Genomic DNA, 26,964 nt, shown 5'->3' on the forward strand with positions numbered 1-26,964 from the left:
ATTGGAGGATCTATCCAACACTGCCAAAGGAGTGTTAAAATCTCCGACTATGATGGAGCTGGGGGAAATCAAGTTGCTCATGCCAGTTCGAGTCTCTTTTATAAATTGTGGTGCATTCTGGTTGGGTACATAGATAATTGGGTGTGTATTGATAATTGAGATCTCATCATATTGAGTATTGCCCTTAACAAATATAAAGTGCCCATCTTTATCTTTGGTTACTTTTGTTGGTTTAAAACCTATTGTATCTGAGAATAAAATTGCAACACCTGCTTTTTTCTGCTTTCCATTAGCCTGAAATATAGATGACCATCCCTTTACCCTGAGTCTATATTTGTCTTTTAAGGTAAGGTGAGATTCTTGTATACAACAGATGTCTGGTCTAAGTTTCTGTATCCAATCAGCCAATTTGTGCCTCTTTAGGGAACAATTTAAGGCATTCACATTGATTGAAATTATTGATAAGCCTGATAATATGTTAGGTATTGAATTGTTCAAAAGTCCAGTGGACATTTTTAATCCTTTCGCCAGTGTAGAAGTTGGAGTTTGATCAATAGTTTGTGAGTTAGTTTACTTTTGTGGTGGAGGATTGCACTGGTCATTATGGAGAATAGGTCTGAGAATATCCTGGAGAGCTGGTTTAGTTATGGCAAATTTCTTCAATGCATGGATGTCACTGAATTATTTAATTTTTCCAACATAAATGAAACTCAGTTTAGCTGGATACAGGATCCTGGGCTGAAAGTTATTTTGTTTTAAGAGATTAAATGTCAATGACCACCTTATTCTTGCCTGAAAGGTTTTGGCAGAGAGATCTGCAGTTATTCTAATATTCTTCCCCTTTTAGGTTATGGTTTTCTTATGTATTGCTGCTTTCAAGATTTTCTGTCTCATTAACTTTAGTCAAGTTAATTATGATGTGTCTGGGGGATGTCTTATTCGGGTTGAGTCGTGCTGGGCTTCTGAAGCTGTCTGCAATCTGAATTTCAGGATCTCTTGACATATCTGGAAATTTTTCTTTCATAATTTCATAAAGAAGAGCCTCTGTGTTTTGCAAAGCAACTTTGTCACCTTTAGGGATTCCTATAAGGTGAATATTAGATTTCCTTGAATTATTCCAGAGCTCTCTGAGAGAATGATCTGTTTTTGCTTTCCATTTCTGATCCTTTTTGGACACTTGGACATATTCAGAAGCTTTGTCTTCTATGTCTGAGATCCTTTCTTCTGCCTCCTGCACGCTGTTACCAAGAGATTCTACCATATTTTTCAGATCTTTGAGGGTTGCAATCTCTTGTCTTAATGTTTCAAAATCTTTGGTGGTTTTTTCTTTGAATTCGTTGGATTCATGAGTGAACTTTTGAAATGCTCCTTGAATTTCTAGTTCTATCTTTGCCTCTATTCTGTTTATCTTATTTGCAATCCAGATTCTGAATTCAATTTCTGACATCTCAGCCATCTGTTTATGTAGGGGATCTTCAGTTTCATCTGCCACATCCTTTCTTGGGGGTGTTGACCTACTCTGGTTATTCATATTACCAGCCACGTCCTTTTTGGGCGGGGGAGGTTGATCTACTCTGGTTATTCATATTACCAGAGCTTTTCCGCTGATTCTGCCCCATCATTATTTTACCCTGTTTCACTTTTCTCCTTGAGGTTTTTCGAGGACCCATACGGTGTTACGGCCTGAGAGACTGGGGACCTGTTTGGTGTGGTGGGGCTAAGTGGCTCTGTCTTATTTTCAGCTGCTCTCTGTCCTACCCTAGTGATTCAGTTACTCTTGGTTGAAGTCTCAGCTGTGGAGAAATACCAGCAATTAAGTCACCCTGCCCCCCACAAACAACAATTGGGCAAGGAAAATCAAACCTTCCCTTAACCATACACCCAGGGTGCCCCTTTGAATAGTCCCTGGGTGGTCTGTCTGGTTTAAGGGGTCCAAATCAGTTGTTCCGGTCAGCACCAGTTTCAGGTGGAAGAGTTCAAGTGTCTCCGGCAGCTAGATAAGAGGGGTCTGCTCGCAGCTCAGATATAACTTGCTCTAGTGCTCCGTGAGGGCAAAGGGACCCACCCAGCAGATGGGTTAGTCTGGGAAGTTTAATACCTCCTTCCCCACCTTGCACCCAGTCACTTGTAATCCCCCAGGTCTATGATCCTATTCACTCCAGTAGGCAACTGCTCCCGGGTTTTACGACTGCCAAAATCACCCAGAAATCCGTGTTTGGCAGGGGGGCCTTGCATGTTTAAATTAAGCTGTGAAAGTTCTCTCAATTCCATTCCCTCACCTTCTGTCCCAGCTATATTCTTCTGCAAGTCAGAGGCTGCTAGAGCTGATGAGGAACTCAACCCTGGGCAGCAATTAGAGTTTATGCTCAGGTGTCAATCCCTGCCTCTGCCCGCCCGCTGCCTTTATCTCAGCATTACCCTGAGAGTGAGGTGCTCATTGAGAAATCTGAGTCCAGTCCCGCAGGGGAAGAATTTAGGCTTTGAAAGTTCTTACTGTTTCAGCCTCACACCTTCTGTCCCATCTAAATTCTTTTGGAAGTTAGAGGCTGCTAGAGCTGGTGAGGAACTCAGCTCTAGGCAGCAGGCTATTAGAGTTTACACTCAGGTGTCAATTCCAGCCTCTGCCCGCCCACTGCCTTTGTCTCAGGTATACACCCCTGAGGGCTGTTGCTAATGGTCTCTTTACTTATGAAAGTTACCAAGTCCATTCGTTCATCCTGTGGCTGCTGTCTGGAACCTCTGGTTGCCCAGAGAGATGGGGCTTGCCTGTCTGGAATGGCGTCAGTTCGCAGCTCAGGATGCCACTGTTGCTGTATGTCTCCCTCTGAGCCAACTTTCTTCTCCTCACTCCTGTGCCACAGTCAGCACAGAGCAGCACTAGCCCTTTCCCCCTCCACTTCTCTCAAGGAGATGCCCAAGAATCTGGATTCCATAGGTAACAAACCTCCAGACCTCAGGGTGAGTGGAGGGGGAAATCCTCAGAGTTCAATGTTGCAGGTGGGGAATATATACAGTTTTATACAGTTTTACAGTTTTCTGCCTGGCTGGAGGGTGCCGTGACATGCCAGCAGGGGTAGGTCTAGTTTTTAGGGGGTATCTCCCGTGGGATAAAGTGGGAAGATGTTTGAACTCTGTTCGCTTGTTTGCATGGAGTAAACTGCGAGCCCTTCTTGTGGGGGAGGGGACTCCTGTTCACTTGGTGGTGGATTTTGTACCTTTTGATTGTATTTTTGGGGTTGCAGCTTGCCTTAGGAAGGTTGAAGTGCGCTCTTCAATCTTCTCTCTTGGCTCCGCTCCAAACCATCAGCTCCCTTGCTAAACTTCTGTCCTTTAAGCCTCCTTCTGGATGGGAGCTTCTTTAAAAAGCTGGCTGCAGTCCACCATCTTGGCTCCGCCCCCTTATTTTTTAATAATATTTGTCTCTCTCTGATTTTCTATTTTATTAAAGACAAATCATAGCAGAATGATCAATTTATTTACAAAAAATAATTTTCAGTGTATTTGGCCTGATTATTTGCATAAAGTCCAATAAGAATATTAAGTTATATGGGATGTTTTTCTTTTAAAATTGACACTGTGGGCTCGGCGCCTGTGGCTCAAGCAGCTAAGGTGCCAGCCACATACACCTGAGCTGGTGGGTGCGAATCCAGCCCAGGCCCGCCAAACAACAATGATGGCTGCAACCAAAAAATAGCTAGGTGTTGTGGCGGTGCCTGTAGTCCCAGCTACTTGGGAGGCAGAGGCAGGAAACTCACTTGAGCTCAGGAGTTGGAGGTTGCTGTGAGCTGTGATGCCATGGCACTCTACCCAGGGTGACAGCTTGAGGCTCTGTCTAAACAAACAAATAAATAATAACGTTCCACACTTGGACTTTAAAAGTGGAACTTTAAAAAAAATAAATAAAATTGACATTATGGGAACTTTTATTTTATTTTATTTTTGTTTGAGATTCATTGAGGGAACAAAGAATTAGGTTACACTGATTGCAGTTGTTAATGTCCCTCTTATACTTGTGTCCCACCCCCAAGAGGTGTGCCATACACCATGTTCCCTCTTCCCCTTGCACCTCCCCTCTCCCCGCATCATCATTCCCCTACTCCACCCCTTGAATTAGCTCATCTACTGCCTTCATATTAGAATTGAGTACATTAGATTCTTTCTTCTCCATTCTTGTGATGCTTTCCTAAGAAGAATGTGTTCTACCTCCATCCAGGCTAATACAAAAGTTACAAAGTCTCTATTATTTATTTATTTATTCATTCTGAGACAGAATGAATATGTTGCCTTAGGTAGAGTGCCATGACATCATAGTTCATAACAACCTCAAACTTTTGGGGTTAAGCAATTCTTTTGCCTCAGCCTTCTAAGTAGCTCGGACTATAGTTGCCCACCATAATGCCTGGCTATTTTTTGGTTGCAGTTGTCATTATTGTTTAGCTGGTCTGGCCTGGGCTCAAACCCGTCAGCTTCTGTGTATGTGGCTGGTGCCCTACTCACTGAGCTACAGGCACCAAGCCTCTTTATCTTTTTTAATGGCAGAATAATAGTATATGGTATACATATACCACAGCTTGTTAATCCTTTCCTGGGTTGGTGGGCATTTAAGTCATTTCCACATTTTGGTGATTGTAAATTGAGCTGAGATAAACAGTCTAGTGCAAATGTCCTTATGATAAATGGATTTTTTTTTCTTCTGGGTAGATGCACAGTAATGGGATTACAGGATCAAATAGAAAGTCTAATTTGAGTTCTGTGAGAATCCTCCATACTTCCAAAAAGGTTGTATTAGTTTGAAGTCTCACCAGCAGTGTAAAAGTGTTCCCTTCTTTCCATAGTCATTCCAGCATCTGCAGCTTTGAGACTTTGTGATGTAGGCCGTTCTAGTCGGGGTTAGGTGATATATCAGAGTGGTTTGATTTGCATTTCTCTGATGATTAGGGACGATGAGCATTTTTTCATATGGAACTTTTTAATAAGGAATTTCAGGTTTGACATGAAAGTATCTCTTGAACTAACTTGGTCCAGAGTGCTAGGATTATAGGCCACCTAATTTACAATTTTTTTTTTTTTTGAGACAGAGTCTCATTTCATTTTCCTTGGTAGAGTGCTGTGGCATCACAGCTCACAGAAACCTCAAACTCTTGGGCTTAAGCAATTCTCTTGCCTCAGTCTCCCAAGTTGTTGGAACTACAAACACCTGCCACAATGCCCAGCTGTTTTTTTGTTGAAGTTGTCATTGTTGTTTAGCTGGTCTGGGCCGGGTTTGAATCTGCCAGCCTCAGTGCATGGGGCCTATGTTGTAACCACTGTGCAGAGCCTACCAGTGGTTTTTAAATTCTGGAGAAATAAAGTAGAGAGATAAATAAATGTTTCAAATTTCATTTACAAATACATACATTGTTGTGGGTTATAGTTCTGAAGCCAGAAAGGTGGCCTATAAGATAGAATCTGAGAAGCTAAGCTAAAGCAGTAACCTAGTGTGTGGAGTTCATTCTTCCTCACACTCCCTTCCCCTATGATGACCTAGTGAGGATGTTTATTTCAGGAGACTCTGAGGAAGTATTCACATATAAGTAATAGATGTTGTGATATTAGTAAAGGTTATTTTGGTAATATGTTTTCTCTGATGATTCTCTTATTTTGTTAAAGTGAAAATTACCTTTCTGTTGTTTAAACAGCTTGCATTGTTAGAATGGAGACTACTTTGATGTTACTTATTATCAGATAAAGCTAAAATTTTCTAGGTTTATTTCCTTGTTTTTCATTATAAAAACTATTAAAATTGTAACTGAGGTAGAATAGAATTGAGAGCCTATTCTCACTGTTCTCCACAATTGCTGGCCTTCTGATAATAAAGCTTGTTTTTTTGTTTGTTTTATTTTGTTTTTGAGACAGAGTCTCAACTTTGTTGCCTTGGGTAAAGTGTTATGGCATCATAGCTCATAGCAACCCCAATCTCCTGGGTCTGAGCAATCCCTTTGCCTCAGCTCCTGAGTTAATCAAACTATGGGCACCAACCACAATGTCCAGCTAGTTTTTCTATTTTTAGTAGAAACAAGGTCTCATCCTTGCTCAGGCTGGTCTCAAACTCCTGAGATCAAGCAATCCATCTGCCTTGGCCTCTCAGAGTGCTAGGATTACTGGTGTGAACCACCGTACCTGGCTGATAATAAAGCTTGTTTGGACCTAAACCCTGTCTCTGCATATTGGCTAGAAAGTGATAGGTGGCTGGATCCTCTTCAACCAGTAACATTTCTGGGAACCACAAAAGAACCCCTAGACTGAAATGGTAAGTACCATGCTGAGGGAGCCTAGTGGTTGCCTGGACAGGTGAGCCTAGGTGCTCAGAGGCTCCTAGCAGTGCTACCTGGAGATTTGTCCTGGATATCTTTAGGCTCTGCTCTCACGCACCCGCCATGGCTATCACTAAGGTCCACCGGCTTTATTCTGGTTGTGGGCTGAGAGATTTCATTCTCTCCTGTTTTTATGATTTCCATCTGTGGTTATTTAGAACATGAGCACTTAGGCCTCAATCCCAGCTGACAGCCTATTGGGACATATTCTGTCTGGTCTCAATATCAGTACCTGCTGATGACTAAAAAGGCAATGAAATTTTACTGTAACACGGCCTGCCCCATGTATCGTCTTGAATCTGGAGAAAGTGGCTTTTGAATGGATCCTTAATTTTTTATACCATCCTACAGTTACAGTACTTTTGTCAAAGTTCAGGGAAATTGGGGGAAAGCCCCTGTATACAACCCTTTATGACTTTGCACAATTAAGGATGCTGGTTCAAAGGGCAACCTGCTTATGGTACAAAAAGAAGTAAAACCAGAAACTAAGGGAAGCAAAGGGGAGAGTCAAATAATGTGTGTAATGATGATGCTAATGTTTGTATTGAGCAGGACATTTTAGAGGAGCATGTACTGTCCACAGACCTAGAACACCAAGTGCTCCAGTACCAGAAGAGGAGGAACCTGCTTCTCCTTACTCGGCTGAAGGAAGCTTGGAAGTAAATTTGGTCAGAGGACCCAAGGTGGTAAGGTGGGGCAATACCCTCTGTGCCAAATGTCAGTGAGAGTAAATCAGCACTGCCAGGTTGCTGGATACTATTGGACACATTACACCCTTCTCTACCTCTGATCTATTAAATTATAAAAATACCAACTCCCCTTTCCGTTCAGACCCTGTTAAAGTGACTGAGCTAAGAACTATTATCTTTGCTACTCACCACCCCAATTGGGCTGATATGCAAGCTTTTAAATATAATCCTCACCAGTGATGAAAGATAGCTGGTACTGGGTAAAGCACAAGGTGAAGCCATCTGACTCCATAATAAGGATAGAGGTAATACACCAGAACCAGAGGCTGCTGCTATTCTGTAGACAGAACCAGACTGGGATCTGAATAACAATGGGTTGCCTCTCTTCAGTCATTACAAAAGATGTCTTTTGGCAGTATTATAGAAAGGAGTTCCCAAGCAAAGAAGTCTGAACATAGTACAGGTTATGAAGCAAAAAGCAACTAAGGAACCATCTGAGTTTCTGGAGAGAGCATATGATGCCTCTCTCCAGTACATGGACATGGATCCTTAGGCTCCTGAAACTCAGAAAATGGTAAATATGACTTTTATTTCCTAAAGTGCTCCAGATAGATGGAAGAAATTACAAAGATTGAATGAGGCTTTAGGAATGAACCCCTCTCAGCTCGTAGACATTGCCTTATAGGTTTTCAACAATCAGGAGCATAGAAAGGCCCAGGATGCTGTGATTTTTCTCGAGACCACCAAAGGTAAAAGAGGAAGGAGACCTAGGAAAAGATCCCAGGGTACCTAGTATAAGGAGGTGGGACACTGGAGAAATGAGTACCCCAAGAAGAAGGCTGAGGAGTCAGGTCACATGCCCAGTCATCAGATAGATGGTTGAACTGGCTGGTCTGAGGATGACTGAGGGTGCCGGAAGCCTCAGCTGGATTTTCTGTCTAGTGTCACCATTGCCCTCCATGAGCCTCGGATAGAGATAACAGTGGGAGGAAAAGCTATAGACTTCCTATTGGATATGGGGGCAACATTTTCAGTACTCAATGCCCCCACTCTACCCTCTGACAAGTCTGTTCCACTGGTGGGAATGAATGGACAATTAGAACATAAGTTCTTTCTTTAGCTCCTTGGATGATCAATTGGAGAAAAAAGAATTATCCACTAATTTCTGTACATCCCTGATTGTCCTGTTCCTCTGTTGGGAAGATACTTGTTATCTAAACTAAATTCTCAGGTCACCTTTATTCCAGAGATTCACAGCCTCCAGGTAGAGGTCCCACATGAGCATGCTTGGCAACTAATTCTCCAAAAACCTGAAACTGAGACCTGATGGCCAAAAGAAGTCAACAAGCAGGTAAGCCTATCAGTCTGGGCTGATGGGACTCCTGGAAAGACCCTCCAGATCACCCCAGTGGAGGTCAATCTGAAACTCAACATACTGCCTTCACAAAAGACCCAAAACCCGCTTAAACAGGAGGCATTAAAAAGAGTAGTTCCTTTGATTAACAAGTTTAAAGCTTATAGAGTTACAAGGCTCTGTCAGTCTCTTTATAACACTCCTACACTGCCAGTGAAAAAGCTGGAACAGAGGGAATACCAGTTTGTACAGGACCTGTTATCAGTAAATGAGGTGGTGCCAGATATTCATCCCTTCGTGCCTAACCCCTATATCTTCTTGAATGTCTTACCACCAAAAGCCACTTGGTTTTTAATTTTGGACTTAAAGGATGCTTCCTTTTGCTTCCCACTGGCCCCCCAGTCCCAGGAGGTGTTCCTTCACTCTTGAATGGCAAGATCCAGACATTAAGAAGGAACAATTATACTGGAGAGTGCTTTCCCTAAGGCTTCAAAAATGCACCTACTATCTTCTGGGAAGCTCTGACACAAGACTTGTTAGACCTTACATTAGGAAATGGGGAAATTGTCCAGTAAGTGGTTTCAGGACTGTTTATGTAAAACCATCCTGACACTGAGTCACTTGGAAAAGTGCAGTTTCAAGGTGTCTAAGAGGAAAGCTCAAATTTGCCAACAGAAAGTATAATTCCTCAGGTTCTTAATTGAGCCTGGGCAGTCAGCTTGCCTGGAAGCAGAAATAACTTGATCTTTTACACTCCAAAACCTAATATAAGGAAACAGCTGAGGGGTTTCTAGGAATGGCCCACTTTTGGTTGATCTGGATTCCAAATTATGGTTTCATTGTAAAGCACCTGTATCTGGTCCTGAGGGGGGTCCAAAGAGGATCCTCTGATATAGACAAAAGACAAAAGAATGTGAGGGAGACTTTGAACAGCTCAAACAATTACTGACTGAGGCACCTGCACTGGGGCTGCCAGACTTGACAATACCATTTTATTTGTATGTTTATGAAAAAAAAGGACTAAGGCTAGGGATGCTTATCCAGAAAATATGGACCATGTCTCAACCAGTTGCTTACTTGTCTAAACAGCTTGACTTCACAGCCTTAGGTTGGCCAGTCTGCCTGAGGGTGGTAGCTACACCCTGGGACCTCTTAAAAGAAGCAGAGAAATTTACACTGGGACATCTGATCACATTCTGTGTTTTCCGTCAAGTACTAATTCTGTTACAGCAGAAAAGGAATTTGTGGTTAACAGCAGGACAGATGGGGAGATCCTCAGGCAATCCTCCTTGACAATTTGGGAGTAACTTTGGAAATAGTGGCTGGATTGAACCCTGCCACTCTTCTTCACAACCCCAGCCAGTAGCCCTTAGAACAGGGGTTCTCAACCTGTGGGTCACAACCCCTTTTTAACAATGAAAATACACTGTGGCACTAGGAAGGTTGAGAACCACTGCCTTAGAACAACAGTGCCTTTATATGATTGAAAGGTATTTTCAAGCCCCTCTGACCTTTCAGTTTACCCTGTTGAGGAGGTATATTGGACTTGTTTATAGATAGAAGCAGTTTTGTGAAGAAAGGAATGCAAGAAATGGTTGAAGCCAGGCATGGTGGCTCATACCTGTAATCCTAGCACTCTGAGAGGTCAAGGGAGGTGGATTGCTTGAGCTCAGGAGTTCACGACCAGCCTGAGCAAGAGCAAGACACTGTCTCTACTAAAAATAGAAAAACTAGCTGGGCATCATGGCAGGCACTTGTAGTCTCAGTTACTTGGGAGGCTGAGGCAAGAAGATCACCTGAGCCCAAGAGTTTGAGGTTGCTGTGAGCTATGACACTGCCATAGCACTCTACCTAGTGTGATAGAGACTCTGTCTCAAAAAAAAAAAAAAAAAAGATAAAGAAGTGGCCACAAGATACACCCTCTTCTTTGTAGCTCTTCTGACTCTAGGGACTTTGTGGAATGGACAAGATGTAAAAGCCTTCCAACAGCATGAGAATATTTGAACTTACTTGTTTAAGATTGTAATAAACATGTCTGATTTTTGTCTAGCAGGAGGAACGCATGTAGACCAGGAACTTACATCTTGATTACTAGGAGTTTTTACTCCATTAGAAGTGCTCAAAAACTATAGTGTATTCCACCACAGCCAAAATAATCTCACCAATCAGGATTTATATGGGTGGGGACCTCTGAGACAGACCAAAGATAGGGATATATTTTCTATCCATCTCAAAACAGTTACACCTGGAGAGGACTGTATAAAGTTCTCAGGATGCCACACCTCCTGTGTTAACTAATAGCTTGCTCCAATGTCATAAGACAACTACCACATCTTATGCCAGTGTGCACAGTGAATTTTTTTTCATTGACAGAATTAATTTATTCATACTAAAATTCTCAAGGGATGGTTTTTGATGTGTGGGCAAAAGGCTTTTCCTGTGTCCCAGCTAATGCCATTGGAGGGCCCTGTTCTCTAGGGAGATTAGTATCTTTCTTGCCCAGTGCCTGGGACCTGGGTAACACCTGATGTGGAAGGACCTGGCTGGCCCAAAATCTTAATCTCCAAGAAAGTTGCCAGACTGATAGCCAACTAGTCAGTCCAGCTGAGTGTATTTCCTTCTCTTTATTTGTGATGTCAGCTATGGTAACTGAACTAAATGTGGAGATGGGTTGGCTAGCTTGTGCCATGGTAAAAGCCTTGAATACCAACCTCACAAGCAATCAGCACCCTAAGCACAGAACTTGGACAAGTCTAGGAAGCTGTCTTAGAAGACTGAGCAGCTATTTATTTACTTTTATGACCTAATCATGGGTGTGCAGAATTCAAAGGAATGTGCTGTTTTAACCTATCAGACAATTCCCAATTAATAGAATGCCATATACAAGTACAAAATGTTTGATTTTGGTCTTAATCAGTTGTGTTCTTGATTACTTAATTTAGGTTGGCTGAGAGCCTTAGTTATTGGTTTAGGGCTTATTTACTTTCTAGGAATATTTTTGTGTTGCTGCATCCAATGTACCCTGTGTTTCATGTTTACTTATACTATATGTTGTAATTACTGTTCCCCTGGGGTATAAGGATGACCCCCGTATTAATGCAACTAATAATCACAGTAATTATTTCAATTTGAAAGCGATTTCATAGACATAAAGTTATGAAATAAGAGTGGGGACAGGAAGCCAGAAAAGCGGTCTATGAGATGGAGTCTGAGAAGCTAAGCTGAAGCAGTACAGTTAACCTAGTATGCTGAGTTCACATTCTTCCCTACATACCCTTCCCTGTGATTACCTAGTTAGTTAAGGTTTCACTATGATTGTGAGGATTTTTATCTCAGGAGACTCTGAGAAAGTAGTCACACATAGGTAATAGGTGTGTGATATTAGCAAAGGTTACTTTGATAATATGATGTTTTCTCTGTTGATTTCTCTTAGACATTTTGTTAAAGTAAAAATTACCTTTCTGTTGTTTAAACAGTTTGCATTGTTAGAATGGAGACTACTTTGATGTTACTTCTTATCAGATAAAGTTAAAATTTTCTAGGTTTATCTCCTTGTATTTCATTATAAAAAATGTTAGAATTGTAACTGAGGCAGAACAGAATTGAGAGCCTTCTATTCTTGCTATTCTCCAGAATTTCTGGCTTTCTAAAATAAAGCTTGTTTGGACTTAAACTCCATCTCTGCATATTGGCTAGACAGTGACAGGTGGTCAGACCCTCCTTGTCCAGTAACAGTTCAAGAGATGGAAAAGGGTTTCTTGACTTCTGGAAAACAGAACATAGAAGGAATCAGCAAGATTTTAAACAAAAAGTCATAAAAATTATTTTAGTCTTATGTAATTAATTTCTATTCTGTTTGAGGTTAAGTTAGCAATAATCCTAAATATGTCAGATTTTTAATTAAAGTCTTGGAAGTTTGCTTTAGTCCAACAGTAATTTTTAAAGTTATCAGAAATTTATATTCAAGATAATCTATCAGCTTTTCTATTACTTTCTTTGAAGGACAAATTTTGGACTTAGCTAGTTAAAAAAATATTTTCTGAGATGAATTAAACTAATATTTGTTAATGTAGACAAAAGTCTTAGAATAGCCATGGTTAAAAAGCCAATTGCAAGAGTGGTCATTTCTGTGGCATATAACAATGTAATATAATAATTATTATTACTGATAAGATATATTAGTATAATATTGGAAAATAACATGTATATATAAACATAATTTAAAATAAACTTAGTATTTTATATTTGACAATGTTTCTTTTATAGTTTTGATATATTAAATAAGCTTAATATATCTTTCTTAGACTTTTGGTGGTCTTAATATTTAAAGGCTAATTTGAGGTCAAAAAGATTGAATTTAGGGCTTGGCGCCTGTAGGTCAGTGGCTAGGAAGCCAGCCACATACACCAGACCTAGCGGGTTCAAACCCAGCCCGGGCCTGCCAAACAATAATGACAACTACAACGAAAAAATAGCCAGGCGTTGTGGGGGGCACCTGTAGTCCTAGCTACTTGGGAGGCTGAGGCAAGAGAATCACTTAAGCCCAAGAGTTTAAGGGTGCTGTGAGCTGTCACACCACAGCACTCTACTGAGAGTGAAATAGTGAGACTCTGTCTCAAAAAAAAAAAAGAAAAAAAAGATTGAATTTAGAATATTTTAGAATATTTGTCAAATATTAAAGGCTTAAAACATTTGGTTAAGTAGGAACGTAAGTCAAAAGATTTTAAAGGCAATACAGGAGGTTATATGGGTGTAAACTTTAATCCTTTTTTTTTCTTTTTGCAGTTTTTGGCTGGGGCTGGGTTTGAACCCACCACCTCCAGCATATGGGGCTGGCACCCTACTCCTTTGAGACACAGGCACTGCCCAAAACTTGAATCCTTTTAAAGTTTAGATTTTTTTAGTTAGCTAAAAATCTAGTAAAGACAACACTGTGATTATCTTGATAAGGCATAAAATCTTTGCTTTTTTTCAGTCTGGTTATTGAAAAGGTTAAAAAAACTGTCACTATGAGGTTTTTTTAATTTATTAAAGAAAAATAGGTTATGTAATTTTATAAAGAGTAGATTAATATTTCAAGAAAATACAATATTTTGAGAAAATTTTGTTGTTTGAACCAAATTTTATACATTATAGCCATGTGGATCACATGTAAATTTCTTCATAAATTTTCTCTCATGAGTTCTATTTAACCTGTGCAGACAATTTACAAACATGTTAAAAATAAAACTCCTCTTTTGTCCTACTTTCCCTTTTCTTAACCAGTCATTCCATTTCAGGACAAACATTTACCATGTAAAATTCTTTTTTATACTATACCATTTTCTTTTCTGTTTAATTTTTTTTCCAAAATACTTTTCATAAAGCAGGATTACATTTTACTAAGATTTTAAAAGGCAAAAATCTTATTCTTTGACAGAGAAGAGTCAGTGTTGCAAACAACCATAGACAGCTAAAGTATTATATTTTACAAATGACTTAGACATGTTATAATTATCTTTTTAATTTAATATAACTTTAATGTTTTAAGTTATTGAAAAGTGTCTTGAAATTACAATACAGGCACCATGCTTGATGTCTTTCCTGGTCCTTCTAAGACTCTCACAGGGTCATCTGGCATTAAAAATGGCTGCAAAGGTTAGGACCTATCTTGTCCTTATTTACCAGGTGCAAAGACAGAACATAGGATGACTAGAGGGTTCGATTTCTTCTGGAATAACCAGGGGCAAATCTGGAACAGGGAAGAAAGGGCTATGTGGACTAGACTGTGCCTTGTAGCTGCTGGCCTAGGCAAGGAGAACATGTCCTTAGGTCTCACCACAGCCACCTATCTGACCTCAGAATTCAGAGGCTCAAAATTAAGAACATAAGTTCACAGTTAAATTCAGCAAAGTTTAGAAATATTACAAAAGTGGGAGTTTTATAATCTTTAAACACCTGAACTTTAATAAGTTTTAAAACTAGTTTTATTTATCAAAAATTACCAAAGTCACATGAATTAAAAGGCATTCAAATTCTTTTCTGTTTTCCTGATAAAATATTTGATTTAATCATTTACTTTTTCCCTTTGTTAAAGCCAGTTAATTAGAGTTCTTTTGCATATTTTGGCAATGAAATATCACAGATACATGATATATTTAGACACAAAGAACCACATACAGACAAAAACAGAATTTATATTTCGGCTCGGCGCCTATAGCTCAACCGGCTAAGGCGCCAGCCACGTACACCTAAGGTGGCGGGTTCGAATCCCCAGCCCGGACCCGCCAAACAACAATGACGGCTGCAACCAAAAAATAGCCGGGCGTTGTGGCGGGCGCCTGTGGTCCCAGCTACTTGGGAGGCAGAGGCAGGAGACTCGCTTGAGCCCAGGAGTTGGAGGTTGCTGTGAGCTGTAATGCCACGGCACTCTACCCAGGGGGACAGCTTGAGGCTCTGTCTCAAAAAAAAAAAAAAAAAAGAATTTATATTTCCTGGATTTAAAACACATTTTTATTTAGACTATTAATCTTTTAATTACCTAATTTGTTTTTCTTAGCAGTTTACCTAGGTTTGAGTTACCATTTTAAGTTATTTTTCTTTTAACCATTTTTAAACTCTGTAAATTAGATATATAACACAGACTCAGGATTCAAATATAGTTTTAATTACTTCTTATAAACTCATAAATCTGACCAAGAAAAAACAAACCTAAGTTTTTTTAAAATAAGATTTGTTATTTTAAACAAAGTAACATCATGATAATAATTCAAAGACCCATTTATTAACTATTTCTCTCCAGATTCTAGATGGCACATAGGCCAGGCTGTGTTACAATAAAATTTCACTTCTTAATCATTGTTCAGTACCCATACTGAGACCAGCAGACAGAATCCACCTCACAGGGCTGTTTCTAGGTAGAGAGGCCTAAGCTCCCATAATACAGACCAGACAAGGAAACATCAGATTTCTTGAGAACAAAACCATAACTCACAAGATCTAAAGTTCTCAGAACACAGCCAAAACAAACTAAGTGGATCTTAGTGATGGACAGTGGGTACATGAGACCAGAGCCTGGAGACTCCTAGGAGAAATCTCACAGCAATGCTGCTAAGAGCCTCCGAGCACTGCAATCCCTGACCTGCCTGACCAGGTGACTGCTAGGCTTCCCAGGCACGGCAATTACCCGAGCACTGTAATTGGTGGTCACCACAAATGTTACCAGACAAAGAAGGTCTGGGTGCCTGTCACTGTCAGCCAGATGTAAAGACAGGGATTTAGATCCACCAAACATTGTCAGAAGGCTAGCAATTCTAGAGAACAGTGTGGGTAGCCTCTCGAACACAGTTCTGTCTCAGTTACAATTCTAATAATATTTATAAAGGGAATATCAGGAGACAACTTGGAAAATTTAACTTTATCTGACAGAAAACAATACTAGTCTTCACTCTTAACAATGCAGAATGTTTAAACAATATAAAGGTCATTTTCACATTAACAAAATAAGGGAATCATTAAAGAAAATATTAATTTTTAATTTACTGTAATGTCATAACATTTATTATCTGTGTGTGACTATTTCCTTAAAGTCTCCTGAGAAAGACATTCTTATAATTGTGGTAAAAACTTTTAACTAGATAATCACAGAGGGTGGGGAGGTGGGGTAGAATGTGAGCTAAGCAGACTGGTTCAGCTGTACCACTTCAGCTTAGCTTCTCAAATTCCATCTTTCAGGCTGCTTTTCTGGCTTCATTAGGAAGGGTGGAGAGAAGCATAAAGTGGTTGTATGGGCCAGGCATGATGGCTCATGACTGTAATCCTAGCACTTTGGGATGCTGAGGTGGGAGGATTGTTTAAGGTCAGGAGTTTGAGTCTAGCCTTGAGAAGCTGAGGCAGGAGGGTTGTTGAGCTCAGGGAGTTCAAGACCAGCCTGAGCAAAAGTGACATCTTGTCTCTACTAAAAATAGAAAAGTTGGTAAGGCATGGTAGGGCCAGCCTGTAGTCCCATCTGCTAGGGAAGCTAAGGCAAGAGGATTGCTTGAGCCCAGGAGACTGAAGTTGCAGTGAGCTGTGACGGTATCACTGCACTCTAACCCAGGTGAAAGAGACCCTGTGTTTAAAAAAAAAAAAAAAGACGTATGGAGAGTTCACATCAGACTTAAGTCTTCTGTCATCTTATATCTAAATAGTAACTATCTGTTCATTTTCTGCAAGGGGCCCACTTAGCTTTCTGTATTGCCCAGTTCCTTGGGGCCTATGTGAGAGGCTCATCCCGTGGTTCTCAACCTTTCTAATGCCACGACCCTTTAATACAGTTGCTCATGTTGTGGTGACCCCCCCAACCCTAAAATTATTTATGTTGCTACTTCGTAACTGTAATTTTGCTACTGTTATGAATCGTAATGTAAATATCTAATATGCAGGATGTGTTTTCTGAGGTCGTGACCCACAGGTTGAGAACCGCTAAACTCAAGGGGTTATATCATCAGAAGGTCCAGGTTGCCACATTGCTTGTGTTTCTTGAATCAGCAACTGGCCAGTAGCAGGGAGGTCATTTGATCCATAAGGAAACAATGAATGGTTCTCAGCCCTAGTCACTTATCAGCATCACCTGGGGAGCTTTTAAAACCACAGTGGTTTTTTAGAAGGTGGGAGAGTAGGGGCACGGTGGAAACTGGCGAGGCCTCCTGAAGACAGCAGCGTCTGAGTTGCCCGGATGTAGTTGGTGGACCGGCGGCGGCAGGAGGAGGAGGAAGAGGAGGAGGCGGAGGAGAAGGACCAGGCAGCAGTGGTGGCCAAGGGAAAAAAAAAAAAAAACTATAGTGGTTTTAAATTTTATTTTTAATTGTAAAGTACACATAAAATTTACCATCCTTTTTAGTGTATGGTTCAGTATCATTAGGTATTTTTATATTATTGTGTAACCAAACACTAATTTTTAAAATTGTTTTGCAGAAACAGGGTCTCACTATTTTGGCCAAGCTGGTCTGAAATTCCTGGCCTTGAGCAATTATTCTGCCTCAGCGTCTCAAAGTGCTGGGATTACAGGTGTGAGCCACCATGCCTGGCCCAAAACACTAATCTTTAAAAACAGCTCCCCAGTTTGATTCTAATATGCAGTCAACTGGAATGGAGAAAGCACATAAATACTCATTAAATTCCTAAGGCTACTTTCTAATTTGTAACATACCTGTGAGGTGGTCTTTTCCAATTCAAAAATTTTATGACAGCCTCTCTCTATCCCAGACCTTCTGCTATACTTCTTCACTCCAGGTCTTGAGCTCCTCCAATAATACCTACCTTCTTCCTCCCACCACTCTCACCAACTACTTCAGCTCCTTCTAAACTCTTTAGTTACACACATAATTCTATTACCTTCTTTTACCTAGTGGTGCTCATTAATGCCAGCACATTTTAAATGGGTTGTACATTGGTCCTATCCCCCAACTTACACACTTTCCACCTCTGAACTTCACCTTAGTATATCATCTGGCACCTTTTGGGGCAATAGCCAATTTCTGCCATCAACATGCCTATGTTTACCCACAGGTTGGGTTCAGCTTTGTCACCTGTTTTCTGTTCTTGTAAAATAGTGATCTGTAAGGTCTCTTGAGGAGTCATTATTTGAGTGAACCTCCTGTGATACTAGGTATAGTGTTAAACCTTTTAAATTCTTTGTCATTCAGTCTTGAAACAATCCCACTGGGGCAATGATCCTTTTTCAGATAAGGAAACTGAAGCTGAAAAGTTAAGCAATTTTCCCAAGTTCACAAAATAGAATATATCTCTGGGTCTACTGGACTCCAAAAGGTACCTCTATCAATTATAATAAGAATCAGGGCCCATTTCCAAACCAGTTTGATTTTTCAAATGCAAGTTTAGTGTGAAAGTCACCAGTGATATCTATTAGGCACAATTAGAAAATTAGGGACAGGGATACCTGCCTTCATGTATCTCACTGAATATTAACAACCACCTCATTTTACAAATAAGAAAATGGAGATCTGAGAGGTCTATGAATCAAAACACCCATGCTTGTTCCACTGTGTACCTTGTTTCCCTTTAGGGATCACTTAAGATAGTATGACTCAAAGTCATTGGGCCAATAAATCACGATAATTGATTTTTAAAAACACTGTTAAAATCCTTATCTAATCTTGAACATTTGATAGGTCTATTACACTTCCTTCAGAGCTTTTATTACATTAACATAACCATGGTTGTACTACCTAAATTATCAAAATGAGCAACTGATCTGACCCACTCTGACAGTTGCCCAAGTCATGGCAGACTGGTGAATGAGAGGTGTGGGAGGGAGATCTCCATATTTTTTTAAAAGTGGACCATAAACACTACCAATCCTTTTTTTTTTTTTTTTTTTTGCGGTTTTTGGCCAGGGCTGGGTTTGAACCCACCACCTCCAGCATATGGGACTGGTGCCCTACTCCTTTGAGCCACAGGCACTGCCCTACCAATACTTTTTTAAAATTATGCAGTGTATACTTTGTATCCTTGCTTGCACCATAAACACATCTTTCTACTACAAGATTATAAAACAAGCACTGGGTACTTCATGAAAGACACGAAAAAGTATACATATAAATCTTAATATTAGATAAAAACCTATTCTAAGTATATTTGAATTGTTATGCATACAGTATATCTGAGAATCAGTATGGCCTAAGATTTTTCCCATGAGATGTGGAGTCAGACCTGGGTTTGTTTCTGTTGTTGTTGTTTTTTTAATTTTTAAAATTAAATTAATATGAGGGTAAAATTTTTAGGTTATATTGTTCTCACTTCCAGGGTAAAGTTCCATTTGTAGAAGAGCCCCTCACCCAGGGGGCATGTTATATACCCTCACAATATGCACATTAGGTGAGAACCCTTCTTATGCCCTCCCTCCTTCTACCAAACATCAGACCTGGGTTTGGATCCAGGTTTCACCATTTACTAGCTATATGGCCCTGGTAAATTTTTTAATCTCTGTAAACCTCAAAATTGCTTTCTAAGTGGATATAGTAACAGGCCTATCTTATAGAAATATGTGAATTCAAAATATGACAGGTAAAAACCTACCTAGCACAGTGGGTATTCAGTAAATGATAAAGGTTATAATTATGGTTCATTCACAAGTGTGAAGAAGAGATGCAATTCAAAATTTGTTGGAACTATAAATCAAGAGGTAACAAATAGTTTGGTTAGTTTAGGCCAGCATAATCTATAGGTTTAAATTTTCTAAATCTGCTAAATTACATTTGATAAATGAAGAACCAGTTTAAGACAGATGATTGCAGTGACTATGACAGCATTTTAATAAGATTACATACTCATTTAACACAGCCTTTATTTTCTGTTTCAAAACAAAATTTCCAGGAAAAAAATACTTACAGTGGTTTAGTACAAATGAAATAAAAATCACAGTTTCAGAGAATCAAAATTAGACAACTGCTGAAAGACAGATCACTTGGTTTGACAAAAAAAAAAAAAAAAAGAAGAAGAAAAGTTAATGTCAAAATGGATTAAAATTAAGTTTAACAACATTCTATATAATGCTACATTCCCCACTTAAAAGGAGAGTTCACATATGCAACTAAATGTTAAGTGTAGAGAAGTGGCTAAAATTCTGCATATTTCATAGTAAATTATGCATGAAACTTTATTAGTTGCATAAACTTCCTGAGTGGCTCCCATGCTACACTAGGTCTATATGCTTAATATTCATATCAAACAAATTACAGCTTTAGGTGATTGAGCATGACAGACCTTGAAAAACTGCACTTTCTAATTAGTCACTGTATCTGCTGAGGGTGTGTTCTAGACCACAAACTTCAATCACAAATCTTAAATTACACTGGAAAAGAAATGCAACTTAAAATAAAAGCTATCAGATGATAAGTACACATTTAGGAGTTTATTTTACACTGGCACTTTTTTTCCTCAGAGCCCAGTGTCTCCCTTCTTCCTTGACTTTTAGCCGTTTTTTGTTAATTAAAAAGAAAACCTTCCAGAATGGGAGCTGCTGGTTTGTATACTCTTTCAGATATCTCAGTTGAAAGTAACTTTAGTGAAACCTAGTTACTATCCCAGTCTCCTTCATATGTTGGCTGTCAAGGTCCCTGGGCAATGTTTGTGTTTATCCTTCATATACAAAGACTATTTCCAGGGTGACCTGAAAGCATTTGGCTCCATAAAAATTTCATACTAATCTCACTTCAAATGATTTTACCAAGTTTGAATGTCATCATTTTACAATCTAGATTGTTTTTCTCAAAAAAATTTCAATCCTGGAAATAACACTTATAAAATCAAAGACCTTTTCTACATACTGCCCCCCTTTCCCCTTCATCTTCTAAACAAAGTAGGGGGGACAAGTCCTCAATAAATTATAGATTCAAAACACAATCTATTCTAGAAAATGGCCTGCACACCACCTCAAATAGCTCAAGTTTTTCTGAACAAGAAGTAAAGTAACAGAATCCCAAACTGATGGCAAATATGCCTCAGGAATGTACTCATGCATGATGACTGAAATACAGTTGTTTGTGAATATTAAATATGCTGTAGTGTTACACAGTAAACATGGGAAACAAGGAACTTCTGGTTGCAAACATCTGCTGAGTATTTAGGGGGAAAAAAAGGAATGTATCATTTTCATTCAGAAGACAGAAAGTCAATACCTCCATGAACTTTAGAGATTGGATAAACAGTTATATCAAACCTTTGTCATCAACTACAATTCAACTAAATGTATTTGGCCATTTTAAAGTAACAAAATATCACTGCAAATACTTAGCAGTATGCTAACATATTGAATGACAGGCCATTGGTGAAGTATTTGTTAAATATTTTACTGTGGCAGTTAAAGCAATTTCAACCATAGCCCTTTAGGCACACAGATGAGAAACACATCTCTATTAAAAATGCAAAATTATAGGCACTGTACTGTCTAATTCAGGTGCTTTCTTACCATTTGTTTATTTACAACTAACTCCTACAACTAAGTTCTACATTGCCACCGGCTGGATTTATTTCCCTGTTCCCCATCCCCAAATATCCAAAGCTTATTTCACAGAGGTACATGGCTCTCATCATGTAAAAGCACAGATTGGTGGCAGATTGATGGTCTCTTTCTTTCTCAAAGTCATGGTTAGCCCTGGGACAAAGAAGCAGGCCAAATTTATAATCTGAAAGAATACTGAGAAGGCAAAAAAGCAAGTTGCACAGGCAGTGTTTACTTCTGCACCCTAAATAGCACTGAAAATGAGGTAGATAAACAAAAGTAATTGGACTGGAATTAAATTGGGGGTTCTAAAATGATACATCCATCATACTGTACATAACACTACATACTCAATCCAAAAATCACAGCAGAAAAGTGCCTTTTAAACTTTCACAGGTAATTTTGCTGTCAAACCATTAGAATTCATGCTTGATATAAAACTGGCAAGGCAGGATGAAAAACAGAATGGATATTTGTTATATTACAGAAATTACGTTAAATAGAGATTTAAGACTGCTGCAAATGTACATAGGGTTATTTTCATTAGATTTACACCAATACTGGTTTCATATTCTTAAGATCTTACACCCAATATAACAGACATAGCAGCAGATACTTCATGATGAAATACTCACATTGCCACATATGGGGATACAGTACTATTCATCAGACTTGCACTTTGAGAAGTAAACATGGTGGCCAGACATACAGATTATGTTCCAAATAAACGTTACAAGAAGGATGGTTAAATATAACCTTTTTCTCCTCTACAAGAAGGAAAATAAAAAATAACAGGTTTGTGTGTGTTTTGAAAATAAATAGGTAGAAGGCCCTTTTTATATAGTAGGCTCTTTGTTAAGTAAGAAGGGAAATTTCTGAGATTTATTTCAAGAGTTAATTATTTCTGGGGAGGGAAAATACCTCAGGCAAGGATGAAAACAGCACTATTATATGATTTAGCAAAATTATGAAATAATGTAAAACCCCTAGATAGGAAACTAGCCAGTATTTACAGTCAAAGTAACTATAATCTGAATCAAACATTTAAGTAATGAGAAAAGATAATTTAAAAACCCATGTGATGAAAATAACATTGTTTTCTTAATTTCTACACATATTCACTTTTTCTGTATTTTTAAACTTACACACGTTACATATACATAATGTATACATAACATATATATTATGCCAGTTACTGTAGTCAGCATGGAGACAACAGTACACTATTCACCATCTTCAAACTTTAGAAGACTACTTTTCTTTCCAGAAAAAACCTGAAAAGATTGTAAATATTACAAGGCACTGCAAAAGTCTGCAGGCAAACAAGAATGATGAATTATATGTAAAACAGAGGTGATGGCAAAATGCAGGACACATGATGTACACATGCAGCTATTAATAAATGTAATCACACATGTTGTCCATGGAGGGTTTTTCATCCTGGGGTACACTGTCTAAAAGGATTGTGACTAGAGAAGGGGTCTTAAAACCAGTATTTTTGCTTTATATTTTGTATGTCTTAATGTAATTACACAAAGCCAACTGTTGTAATGAAACATGGCCAGTTTTAAAGAATTATGGATTTTAGGAGAATTGTTTCTGTACACATAGAAATTACACTAATGTCCTAAAATCACTTCAACTTGCAAAGTGATACTGTAGAAGAAATTTGAAGAATCTGTACATAAGACTTGGAAAGACTTATCTCAAATAGAATATGTTCTATAAAAAGAAACTGTGGATTTTATCAACGGCAATTCTCAACATGCTGCCCTAGATGCCCCAAATGATAGAGATAGGATCTTCACGATAGTAGGTCTGATCCTCAGGTAAACAATATAAGACACAATTTTTTTTTGAAAAGGGGTACTGAATATCACAAAGTAGATTGTGCAAAAATAAAAAAAAAAAAAGAGGAAGAAGTGTACCCATTAAGTTTTTCTGACTGCCTGGCAAGCCCATGGGGTAAAATTTTTAAGAAATATGGAGGAAAATATGTTAACAGAAATGTCAGTTGAGGATTTGGAATGTTTACCAGTAGACAGAACTCCTAATTAGGTAAAGGTGAACTAGAAATAACTTGAAGTCTTCATAATGGAAAGTAGTTTGAACATATATACTTGGCAGTTGATAAATAACATTTAATATTTCTATTGGGTTTCACAGACTGAGCATTAGGTAACCCTGTGACCGGGCTTTAAGAGTATTATAGTTAACCTTCCTAAAAACCAGAGACATTTTGACATTGCTTCCCCTTCTCCTAAAACTGGATAAAACCCAGTAAAGTGCAACTTGACAGTGTTCTCTCTGATTCTAAAGAGGCTGCCAAATTCATCTAAAATCATCTAAGACATTATACATACCCGAAAGAAACTATAATAACTAAAAAATGGTAGTCAAAAAAAGAAGCTAAGGATAACTTAAATAGTATCCTTCTAGGGTCAACTATCTCACTGCAGGACACTGTATACCCTACATCTTTTAGAACCCTGTAAAGCCAGTGTTTCATGTATAAGTCTCAAAACCTACAAAATCTGTGTCAAGTAAATTTCACTTTAGAAGAATGGACTGAGGTGTAACTTGAATCTCCTTTGTTAGTAATACAAAGATTTCCCCCAGATGAGATTCATATCAGCTGCAATATATCCCTTACAAGAGAATGCAAGCCAAATCGATGCCTCTCAGATGCTCAAAACCAATGTAGTGTGCATGTGAGAAACAAGAAGATAGCTGCCTTGAATTATTATGGAAATCCTAAAGCAGCTATAGTATCTGCAGAATCAAGGAACTGTTACAGTTCTGTTTTTTCCTTTCCCTCCGCCTCACCCAAAACAAGACTTCACTCCTACTGTTGTGATGACGGGAAGAAAATCACATTAAAAAGGGCTCATGTTCTATAATGGTTGATGAAATTATTCTAATTTTATACATCAAAACATCTCCTGCAGCATATTACCATACATTCTGTGAAAAGTAAACTGAAGACAAAGATGTGCAGAATCCCAAGACTCTGGCTGTTGGAGGGTCTTACATCATTCATGTTTTGGGAGAACTGATCTAAATTTTTACGTATCTTAAAAGTATCATCTAGCTGTAGAAAGCAGCAGTAAAAAAATGGAAGCTTCTCAGCAATGTATGGAAAGTATCCTGGAAATGGTAATGCTCAGGAGTGTTTATTAAAGCATTCTGAATGGTATTTTTAAAAAATCAAGTATCAAAAAGGATAGGATTTGAAGTGAAAAAACATTTCTATGTGCAGTGTTCTATGTGCAAACTGCACATTTCTAAAGGATGATGAGCTGTACTGAATACCACATAGAAACAACAAAAATAATACAGTCTAAAGTAAACTCAAATGAGGGAAACTATAGCAGAACTTAAAAAGAAGAAACTTTAGTATCTTAGGTGTCCTGAAAGTAATTTTGAAAAAATTCTCCCTTTTCTTCATCATGTACTGTGATTGATTTGGGACCAGGAGGGATTGTGGCCGGATTCTGGACTGGTGAAGTTGGAAATACCTGCAAATTCATCCCTGACTGGAATGGTCCCCCAGATTGAATAGGAACTACTACAGACTGTTGTGTTGTTCCTGAAATTCCTACCCACTGTACTGGATACCCTGGCCCCCCAACAACATTATACTGACAAACATGGGACATTCCATATGATGATAATGGCCCAGGAAATGAAGGGAGTGAGAGTCCTTGTGGCAAGGAAGTTGGGACAGCTCCACGAATTTGGGACAGAGAAGAAATCCATGTTGATGTGTAGCCCATAGTAGATGAAGTAGTCTAACAAAAACAAAAATAAAAACAAAAGATCAGTTTATTTGCTATATGCTTTTTTTTTTTTTTTTGAGACAGTCTTACTATATCAGCCTCGGTAGAGGGCTGTGGCATCACAGCTCACAGTAACTTCAAACTTAAGTGATTCTCTTGTCTCAGCCTACCAAGTAGGTGGGACTATAGGTGCCCGCCACAACGCCCAGTTATATTTTATTGTAGTTGTCATTGTTGTTTAGTTGGCCTGGGCTGGGTTTGAACCCACCAGCCTCAGTGCATGTGGCCAGTGCCATAACTATTGTGCTACAGGTGCCGAGCCTACTTGATATATGCTTTTACCAGTCTATAGTACTTCCTATTCTTTTTTTTTTTTTTCCTTTTGGAGATAGTCTCACTTTGTTGCCCCTGGTAGAGTGCCTTGGCATCATAGCTCATAAACAACCTCAAAATCTTGAGCTCAAGTTCTCCTCTTGCCTCAGCCTCCCAAGTAGCTGGGATTATAGGTGCCTACCACAATGCCTGGCTATTTTTTTTTTAGAGATGGGGGTCTTGCTCTTACTCAGGCTGGGCTGGAACTCCTGAGCTCAAGCAATCTACCTGCCTTAGCCTCATAGAGTACTAGGATTCTTCCTATTTTTTTTTGGCTTACTATTCCCATTATGACTCTGTGTCTACCATTTCTGGAGTACCTTTTTGTGTACTAAGCATAATTACATACTTTATTTCATTTGATCTTTATAACTGCCCTGCCTTGAAAGGTAGGCATTTTCAGATGGAAAAACAGAAGCTTAAAAGTGATAACTCACCCAATACCATTAAATAAGTTAATAGTGAGGTGGGGATTTGAACACAGTTCTAACTCCAAGCCTATACTAAATCCCTTTTCACATTTTAGTCTCTCCTTTCCTATGCTAGCACTACTTTTCTATTTTCTTATGCCAGCACATACACTGATAGACAAGTATAGCCATCTTACTAAATAATTCTTTGGAGACAAAGGACTATGATTTACTGTGGCACAGGGGAAAGAGTCTGGCATATGGCAGGTGCTCAATAATTGTCACCTTTCTAACCCTACACACCCAATCTACTCATTATCTTACAAGTCTGACATTTATGTTACTTTCTTGAAAACTTAAATTCAAGATGAGATAATTATGTTTTGGGCATTATTGAGAAAATATATTCCTGCCTGACTCTTATCATATTGTATTATAATTTTTCATATGTACAGAGATTACTGAAATCTTATGCACATGGGAATAAGAAAGTCCAATAAAAGTAATTTTCATTTAAAGGAAAGCTTGCAGGCAGCCAAAATAGCTCAGCTGGGAGAGTAATTAGACTGAAAGAGAGCTTGGTATCAGTCTCAAATGCTTAGTTCTTCTAAATTGACTTATTGAGCTAAAACTACATTTCCGACTAAACTTTAAAGTTTCAACTAATCTTTATTTTTTTGGGGGAAAAAGTCTCACTCTGTCACCCTAGATAGACTCCCATGGTGTCATAGCAAACAGCAACCTCAAATTCTTGGGCTCAAGTGATTCTTTTGCCTCAACCTTTTGTGTAGCTGGGACTATAATGCCAGGTTAATTTTTCTACTTTCAGTAGAGAACGGGGTCTTGCTCCTGCTCAGGCTGGTTGTGAACTCCTGAGCTCAAACAATCCACCAGCCTTCAGCCTCCCAGAGAGCTAGGACTATAGGTGTGAGCCACTGTGCCTGACTTTCAACTAATCTTTAGTTAGAAACTTTTGACTTAAGTTAGGGTAAATGTTTTTAGTTTGACTCCAGAATGAATGACAA

The 26,964-nt window shown here is 38.9% G+C and overlaps 1 protein-coding gene across 1 annotated transcript in view; it reads right to left on the reverse strand.

The window, feature by feature from the left end:
• Positions 1-24,779: 24,779 nt before the first annotated feature.
• WNK3 (WNK lysine deficient protein kinase 3) overlaps positions 24,780-26,964 on the reverse strand; it is a 262,648-nt gene continuing 260,463 nt past the window's right edge. Inside the window, exon 22 of the mRNA XM_003802721.2 lies at positions 24,780-25,169. Within this exon, the coding sequence (XP_003802769.1) occupies positions 24,780-25,169 (390 nt within the window). The remainder of the gene's footprint in view (positions 25,170-26,964) is intronic.

This window comes from Otolemur garnettii, unplaced genomic scaffold (assembly GCF_000181295.1).
Source record: "Otolemur garnettii isolate 467f Iridium unplaced genomic scaffold, OtoGar3 scaffold00256, whole genome shotgun sequence".
Taxonomy (NCBI): domain Eukaryota; kingdom Metazoa; phylum Chordata; class Mammalia; order Primates; family Galagidae; genus Otolemur; species Otolemur garnettii.